This window comes from Morone saxatilis, unplaced genomic scaffold (genome assembly GCF_004916995.1).
Source record: "Morone saxatilis isolate NCDOM2014 unplaced genomic scaffold, NCSU_SB_2.0 Contig12, whole genome shotgun sequence".
In the NCBI taxonomy this organism is placed as follows: domain Eukaryota; kingdom Metazoa; phylum Chordata; class Actinopteri; family Moronidae; genus Morone; species Morone saxatilis.
Window position 1 is genome coordinate 23,430,381 of NW_023339674.1, and position 8,960 is coordinate 23,439,340.

The 8,960-nt window shown below is 41.1% G+C and overlaps 2 protein-coding genes across 3 annotated transcripts; one reads left to right on the forward strand and one right to left on the reverse strand.

The window, feature by feature from the left end:
• The first annotated feature begins 99 nt into the window (after window positions 1–99).
• On the forward strand, window positions 100–2,453 carry dtymk (deoxythymidylate kinase (thymidylate kinase)). Its single transcript, XM_035653340.1, has 5 exons — window positions 100–387; window positions 528–636; window positions 1,584–1,674; window positions 1,760–1,957; window positions 2,060–2,453. The coding sequence occupies exons 1-5, from the start codon at window positions 258–260 to the stop codon at window positions 2,168–2,170; spliced, it is 639 nt and encodes a 212-aa protein (XP_035509233.1). The 5' UTR covers window positions 100–257; the 3' UTR covers window positions 2,171–2,453.
• atg4b (autophagy related 4B, cysteine peptidase) lies at window positions 2,347–8,960 on the reverse strand. Of its 2 annotated transcripts, none has more exons than XM_035653339.1 (13): window positions 8,869–8,960; window positions 6,886–6,987; window positions 6,692–6,763; window positions 6,481–6,579; window positions 6,211–6,312; window positions 6,032–6,104; window positions 5,282–5,361; window positions 4,654–4,847; window positions 3,825–3,903; window positions 3,558–3,703; window positions 3,359–3,415; window positions 3,156–3,249; window positions 2,347–3,050 (listed from the first exon to the last, which is right to left on the reverse strand). In XM_035653339.1, the coding sequence occupies exons 1-13, from the start codon at window positions 8,876–8,878 to the stop codon at window positions 2,977–2,979; spliced, it is 1,182 nt and encodes a 393-aa protein (XP_035509232.1). In that variant the 5' UTR covers window positions 8,879–8,960; the 3' UTR covers window positions 2,347–2,976. The 2 variants fall into 2 exon arrangements, with proteins under 2 accessions (XP_035509232.1, XP_035509230.1); XM_035653337.1 differs by having other exon boundaries at window positions 2,347–3,065.

The window sequence follows — 8,960 nt, forward strand, 5'->3', positions numbered from 1 at the left end:
AGCCTGGAGTTGCCACGTGCAGAACTGTGTCTGTCACTCCCTGTTTCTTTTAATTTAATAAAGTTGTTTTAAAAAAAAAACAACAACAAACGGAACCGGAAGTGCGTCGTTGTACTTCCGTATCGAGGCACCGCTTCAGTAAAAGGCGGGTAAATACTGATAAGGAGTCGACAGCTGTTTGCAGTTTAGCTGCAGTAGTTCGTCCGTCTCTCCCTTCCTGCCAGCGGGAGGACAGCGCCGATAAACAGTCGGCAGTAATGGCGTGTAAAAGAGGAGCTCTCATTGTGCTGGAGGGAGTAGACAAAGCCGGGAAAACGACGCAGTGCAAGAAGCTGGTCCAGGCGCTGCAACAGAGCGGCCGACCCGTAGAGATGATGAGGTTCCCCGGTGAGACGCTGTTATTGTTTGTCACGTTTGAATAACTGTCATTTAGGTGTTCCTTCCTTTTAGTCGCCTGTAGTTGAAGTGTAACCGTACAGCACTGTAACAGTAATATAATGAGCTGTGGTGCGGTGTCTCTGGGGCAGACAGGACCACGACCATTGGACAGCTGATAAGCGCCTACCTGGAGAAGAAGAGTGACCTGGAGGACCACACAGTGCACCTGCTGTTCTCTGCAAACCGATGGGAACTGGTGTAAGACTCTTGGTTTATTGTGGATAATACAATTTAAAAAAATACAAGTAATAAATGCAAGTTTTACATTTAGCATTTTATTTAAGTGAAAGTAGTGCAACTGTCTGCCTTTCTCACGGCAGACATTTTGACATGTCAAAGCACAACGTGAATTATTATTAAGTGTTGTAGCTTACTGGGAACCGTCGTTAAATGTTACTAAATCCATCTGTGATAAGTCAAAGCGTCAGCTGTGAAAAAGGTCTACAATATGCACTAAATACTCACCGTGAAGGGTAACATTAAGTTGTCGGCACAACCAGGACCAGTTCACCCACATTACAAAAAGTTTGCACTTCGTTTTGCAGTTAAAGTTAGTTCATTTTGAGACAAGACTCAGTTTGTAAAAGTGAATAAACTTGGCATTCAGCCACCCCGCCTGGCTCTGTGCAGCCAAACAGCGCGCAGGGATTTGACCGACAAAATGAGATCCGACTTGGGGTTTTTGACTGATCGACGTTTAGGGGGCAGTCCTAGTTTTTTGCCCCTGGTAATATCTAGTTATACATAAAGTATTTGAATTGATTTGCCCATGATTTAAGGATGTACATGGACAAATCTACAAGCACTATCTAAACTCCTCACCAGCACTACTTTTTACTGAATAAAAGAAAAAAGAAAACTGCAGTGTCCAGCAGTTTAAGTCAATTATTTAGCCTATTTGAAAAATAAAACTATATATTTATGCCTTATTTTTCAGTAGGAGCTTGGGGCTTCAAGCCAGAGCTAAAAATGCAGACTTTGAGTAAATGTACTTTTTCTTTATGTCTCTGCAGTTGCCTTCATTAGCAATGATCCAAACTGAAGAATGCATTTTCTTTTTCTTTCTTTTGTCACTAACCTTGCTTAGTTTCATCTAACTTGTAAACATTGTCTTGTGCAGCATAATACAATAATTCTGACTACAGGCCGTTAATGAAGAAGAAGCTGGACCAAGGCACCACTCTGGTAGTAGATAGGTACGCCTTCTCTGGAGTTGCGTTCACCAGTGCAAAGCCGGTGAGTCTCTTTCTCAGCCATCACACTGTATCATGTGTGTGTTTGAGAAGAGCAACATATAGTTTGACATGTTCATCTCCTCCAGGGTTTCTGTCTGGACTGGTGTATGAAACCGGATGTGGGATTGCCAAAGCCGGACCTTGTTATGTTTCTACAGCTGAGCCCAGCTGAGGCTGCTCTCAGAGGTCAGTTTGGAGAAGAGAGGTATGAGACCAGTGTTTTCCAGAGAGCGGTTCAACAGAAATTTGAACATCTGATGAAGGATCCTTCAGTCAACTGGCAGGTACGAGGCGGATCTTGATTCTAGATTTTTTTTATTTTTTTCCCCAGGTGTCTTTTAAATCAGTAATGTTCAACAATCTGTGATCTAAATTGTTTGTTCCAGGTCATTGATGCTGCTCAGAATGTTGAGGATGTGCACAAGGACATCACGACCCACAGCCTTAATGCCATCAACACAGCTCAGAACCTGCCACTTGAAGAGCTATGGAAGTGAACCTGAAGCAGTCTGAGTCAAACTGTTTGGACACCGACGGTCTGTTGGTACAGCAACTACTTTGCAAAAGCCCCCTTTTTTTTTTTACTTGACATTGTTTGAATGTGGAAGAGAAATGCTTTGGGTGTGATTCAAATATAATTCTTATACTGTCTTGAAATTGAGTAGAACCATTGTCCATCAGATTCTGATTTTATTTTTAGGTTTTAATCCTCTTACATGGTCTATTGTTCTTTCACCTGTCTATATATTGTATTGATTAAATAAATAATCTTCAAATGAACTAGGGTATATGTTTTAGACTTGGCAAGGATACAATTAATACAACTTGTCTGCAGATTTGACTTAATTTGGTTTCATTACAGGCTGTTACAGACTTCAGTTATTAGTGACAAACCGCATAAGCCATGGGCATCATGAATCATTGTGTTTCTATACAACATAAAACTGTTATGGCAATTTTACTTATGGAGTCAGGGAAAGGCACCATATCACTTCAGAATAAACATTTAAAGTGTTAAGACTCAAATGGAAACACATGTAATGTGAAAATGTGCATACAGAATTTATCCTGAGCTCCTGCTACGGCTTCCACCAGGCAGTCTCAATGTTGGATACAGAGAGCATTCAGTGGCTGTTGAGAAGAAACGCTGTGTGACACACACTGACTACACCATTTGGAGCTGGACTGGCTCAAGAGGTCTCCAGTTAATGTTCATCCCCTCAGGCTTCCCTTCTGATACAGAGAAGAGACAGAGAATCTCTCGCCGACTGTCGAGAACAGTAAATCATTGTCCATATGTTCCTCACAGGGAAAGGATCTCAAACTCTTCATCTTCTGAATCAAAGAACCGTTCCAATCTGTCCGAGTCTGAGAAATCTGTCAAGGGAGCGTCAACGCGTGAAAGGACAAAACAACATTAAAATGATTTTTCATTTTCTGAATTTTTGGAATATTTGCTGAAAGAATATGCAGTTCATTTACCAGGAGTAAGGTTGAGGGCATCCACGCTGACCATGTGAGAGGGCTGGCTGTCGACTAGTTCAAACATGGGCAGGCCCCCTCTGTTGCAGGACAGCTAGAAGAGAAGGACCACCATTTTATCACGTACAAATTCCTCTGAGAGGAAAGTGATGCTTTAGACAAGTCAAGGGAGCAACAAAAGCGCAGTGTTTACACAAACATACCCTCCTTATGCGCATACACCAGTCATCAAACTCGTCCTCTGTTCTGCAGAAGAACCCCTGGCAGAGACCAGAAAACAATCAGCTATAGAAACCTCTGACTTACTGTAAAAAGTTTGCAGCCTGCTCACATTCACATTAAACAATGGGCTTTAGTTTGAGATACTAAAGCTCTGTGCTATAAAACCCCTGGCATTCCTACCGCTGCGATGGATGGGTCCAGTTCACAGATGTGCATGCGACAGGGTGGGTGCTGACAATGGTACGTCTCATCGGGGACCTGGCCATCTTCACACGGCTCCACTGCAGGCTGAGTGGTGTGCGGGTCTAAATAGATGAGTTCCTCTCCTGGGAAAAAAAAAAAGCCTGTTTTATAATTCGATAGTTCTCTTGGTGTACGTAGAATTAATATGGTGAGCATGAGTGTGCAGTGCACTGTTTATTTCACAAACACAGAGACTAGACATACCGACATAACCAATGAAGTAATGGGCACTGTTGGGTTTTCCCCCAATAACACCCAGGGACTGAGGCAGCATGAAGCATTGCTGTGAAAAGAGACAAGAGGGTTTATCTCACCCCAGTTGTAGCTGACTTTGCCTCAGTGGTAATTCAAGTACCTGTTTCATAAATCTTTTAGCCAATTCACTACAAACATACATTACATTATGACAATTTCCTTTTTTTTTTAGATTATTTGTGTAGGTTCAGTTCCTTAAGGGACGTTCTATGTGGGCAAAACTACAGCAAGCACACCAAAAAGCCACCAGCAAACCAGAGTCCACTATGTTGTCTGTGTTTTAAAATGTAAGCAAACATGTCCTCACAGCACAGAATAATAATAATAATGATATCTTGATGTTTATTTGACATATTTCCCTATCCTGGAAAATGTTGTAATGTTTTATATTAAAGTACACATATTCATCATTAACTATTAGCTTATTAGCATGCATATTGACTCTCCTGTCTACTGTCATTATAAAGCGCTTATTAATGCCTTATTTTGCATGACCATAGTCTACAACTACTAGGCCATTAGCTAAGACTTTGAAATAGCTTTAATTGTCACTCACTGAGGAGCAGATGAAGCAATATCAGGATTATGTTCCCTGGACAAAAGAATATTTACATACTGCATGCCTTATAGCAAGACGATGCATTACGCTGCGTCCCCATACACGGGTTGTGTAACTTTGACAATAATTAATGATAACACACTGAAATTCATGAAAAAAAAGAGTGACAGCCCCCATATTTAGACACACAATGGAAATATACACGCTGAAGAACCCCACCTTAAGGGTTTCGATGTAGGCCTCATTTATATCACTCAGGCCCAGCCTGAGGGGGATGAGCAGGACCAGAGGTTTCCAGAGAGCAGTCTCCTCTTCAGCCAGGGCACACGCCCCCTCCAGGCAGCCATTGAGCTCCCCCACTCCTTCTGGTTCATAGACTCCTGCAGCATCCAGCCAGGGCATACAGAGACGCTCTGCAGTGAAAAAAATAGATCACAAAACATTACAACTGTGTGTGGCACATAAAGAAAAGAAGATTTTGCTTCAAATTGTAGTCTAAACTTCAATGTAGCAGATTAGCATTAGGTCATGTAGTCAGAAAATGCTGAAAACATACCTGCTTTAGAGTAAAATGCTGACACTGACCACTAACTGTTTTAGTTAAATTGAGACAGAAGTCCATGTAATGGAAGCTGAACACTTAAAGATCCAACTCACATTTGTATTTGTGTTCACCTAGAAACTTTGTCCTGTAGCAATAGTAACATTTAGCTGACGTTTTACTTCTCTAAACAATCCAAGTACAGTCCATAGTTTAACCTAGAGTGACATTTAAACTGCTTATGCTAATGAATGATAAAAGAAAAAAAAACCCTCAAACATAAAGTTGCAACACCACTGCACTCACTGATCTCCTCGATGACCACAGTGTTGTCCATTGCCACATGGACAACTAATCTGCTCCACGTATCAAACACGGCCAGCTTCCTGAAAGCACATTGAGACAGTCACTTTTTTGTTTTACCAAATTGGAAAGACTTTTTTTATTGTTTTAAACCTCCTCAATGTACAATATCTTGCCTTTTACGTTGATTGTTTGACAGTGAGATAGATACATATGGTACATGGTGAGAGTGGAAAAGAAAGACACCATTGTATCGTGCTCGAGCACTAGAATGCACTTGCAAGCGTGACACGATACACATTCCTGCAGCCGCTTTCACACTATTATGCTCATTGACCATTGATAATGCTAATGCGATAAGAAATGTAGCAATGTGCCCGCGAAGGCTGTGAAAACTGCAAGCATGGATGTAAATATTTTACAATTTCAAATATCAAAAAAGTAAGCTTTGCAAATGTTATGAGGGGAAGTAAATGTATTCAACACATTTGCTGGCCCTCAAGGATACACACTTTATGTTCAGGCTTTGCTGTATTTGTCAGTTTTATATCCATGTAAGTTGAATATCTTTGGGTTCTGGACTTTAACTTGGCCAAAACAAGCAATTTGAAGATTTTACCTCAGGCTTTGGGAACTTGCGGCAGGTATTTTTAAATATTTGTTGTAATTAATCGCAAAAAATAATCATTAGTTGCAGGCTTAAATATAAAATCAGGAAACAACTGAAACATGTTGCTTCTTTCCGGTACTTACTTTAGAACCTGGGCAACTGTGTTTGGTCCATACCACTGGCCTATAGGCTTCCCCTCTCCAACTCCCATTTGGGCTGCAGCATTTAAGAACAAAAAAAGAAACAATTTTAGGGAAACTCCTTCAGGACTGCCTGAGGAAGTCCTTCATATAATTAGAAATGTTTTTCACTCACTACTTACCAATCTGATGGATGGAATAATAGCTGTCTTTTTTGTCAATGAAGGCGTTGAGAATACTGATGTACTCTTCTCTTTGTTTCTGGCCTCTGGCCCATCTCCAGTCTGAGAACAAAAAGCCACTTATCACGCCTGTTTAAAACACGCTCTGTTTGGTATAGTCTACTCACTGGAGACGAGCTGTTAGTGCCACACAGTGAGAAAATATACGTATATCTGTATCTATCTATCTATCATCGAGGGAGATATTTCTTTGTGTTTATATTTTCTTACCTCTGCCTAAATGTCTACACATCAAGGCCTCGCCTAGGATCATCTGGCCGCACCGCAACATGCATCCCCATCCTGTATCTGACGTTGGTCCTGTTCCACCTGTAACACATTCAAGAATCATGAGATTCTCTTTTGTAATTAGATGTTAAAACACAGATTTCTCAAATCAACAATCTCATCAACTGTAGTTAAGGGGCATTTCTTTACTTACCAATTGGTGGGAAGTTTTTTCTGTATGTGAACCACAGTCGTGAAGTGACATCTGATAAAATCTCATCTTTCTCTACAAGAAAGCAAGAAATCATCACATTACAATGCATCCACAGAGAAAAATGTATACTTGCTAATGATTCTTTAGAACTTCAATACTCTGTCTCACATTCGCTTTATATTCCACAGTCCTACCTGTGAGTGCATTGTATTCTTTCCCTAAGATCCACACAGGCTCTGAGGTCTCAGGAAAATCTTCAAACTCTCCGAAGCGAAGTGTGTCGTATGTCAAGGTAGCTGAAAAAACAGGACCAGAGTCAGCTGTAAGTATGTGGGAAATTACAGTGGAGAAATTGCTGGTGGCCATGTCGTTGACCACTAACCACTTGTTGCAGCCAATAAATGTGAGGCAATCTGTCAGCAAGTAAAGATGGAGTATCACTTCGTTGCTTGAGAAGAATTCCAGTCTCTTCCTGGAAGGTTGTATATACGCTGAGCTTTAAAATGTGTCTAGCATTTTAATATTTGATCTTATATGCCAGGGGACAAGTGAAAGAGGAATCTCCCTGTGGGATAAACATAGTATCAAGTTTCAAGATTTATTCTGATTTGTATATTATTATTTTTTGGGTGGTCGTGGATGTGTTTATTAACATTTATTTTATTTATATATATATATATATATATTTTGGGGCTAATATTGCCTTTAATTGACAGTGAAGAGTGACAGGAAAGAGAGAGAGGGGATGACATGCAGCAAAGGGCCGCAGGTCGGCCCCTGCAGCAAGGACTCAGCCTTGGTACATGGGGTGCCAGCTCTGCCAGGTGAGCTACAAGGGCCCCATTTATCCCCTCTTAACTTTTGTTCCATGTCATTTTGATATCAGCATTTGTGGTTGTAATACCCGTCTACTGCGAATAAACTATTAATCCTAAAAAGCCCAGGCCAACATCATTATGATATCATTAGCATTATAATCTATCCTCCAGAGCCACAGATGACATTTTACAACTGTTTTCACAGGCTGGGTGACATTCTTCATGGCGAGTAAACTAAACTCAATATGTAAAATCAGAGATTATTTAAGGATTATAAAGGGGCACTTTAATAACAGACACACATATGACAAGCAGACAAAATCAAACAAATATCACACTTGAATATCTCCTCGAATATCTCCCATGTGCCATTAGTCGTTAATAAATAAGTACGTAGGAATATATGGGCCTTTAATAAAGTGTGACGGTACAAAGCAATCCCAGTAACAGCCTGCGTTTGCAGACTTTGCACTGCAGTTGGAAATACTGGGCTCAAAGCCAGCTGTAAAATGAGGCAAAACTGTAATGGACACCATTAAAAGGACCCACTTCCTCTTAAGAAAGAAACAAAATCGCATTTTGGCCAATTGGTGCATGCTTTTATACACAGCAGAATGTATGTACGCTTTTGATCGAGAGTTCAGAAAAAGGTTCCTGCTGTTGACGCCAACACGTCCTGTTACCACATCACTAACAACACAGAAAGTTGAGTAGCTAGCTCACTGTCAGTCAGTTAGCTCGAACACGGAAAGCTGTGATTTACAGGGAGCTGGTTTAAAGTCTAAAGAGACAATAACGCAATAAGAAGTCTCTGCCTATTATTCTACTACATGAGTTAGCTGCATGTCATATACCCTCTGTAACAGCGACTAGCATTCTCGGTGCTAACAGTAGCATAATAACTGATATGATGGTGACAGTGCATCGACTGGGATGTTCATCTTGGGCGTAACATAACGTTGGCATAAACAGTCAGCCCAAGGACAAAAAGCTAATTATTAAGAGTGGAACTTCACGGCAACACATGACATTATCACATTCCACATCTGGACACCGTACAGGAAGTTATACAGCTGTGCAGCGAGCTGTCAAAGCGGGGAATCCACCACATTTAGCAATAACAGCAGGCTAACGATAGTTAGCAGTTAGCTTTAGTCATCACTTTAGCAGGCTAACGTCACCGAGGCTACAAAGCAATAAGGGTCTGTGTTGGACTGGTGGCTGGAGTTGGCAATCCCGTCATGACAGAGCGGGAGATTTGTTGCCAGGAATGAAATGGCGTTGCTGTGGTTATTTTGTGGCCAGACTAGCTTGCTAAGAGAGAGAAAATGTGTTATTTTAGTATAAAATCTCGCTTACCTGCATCCATCCCGACGGTCTTCACCCTATCTTGTTTGTTGTTCTCTGCACTCTGGCCCGATGGACCAATGGGAAGAGAGTCCCGCGGTGGA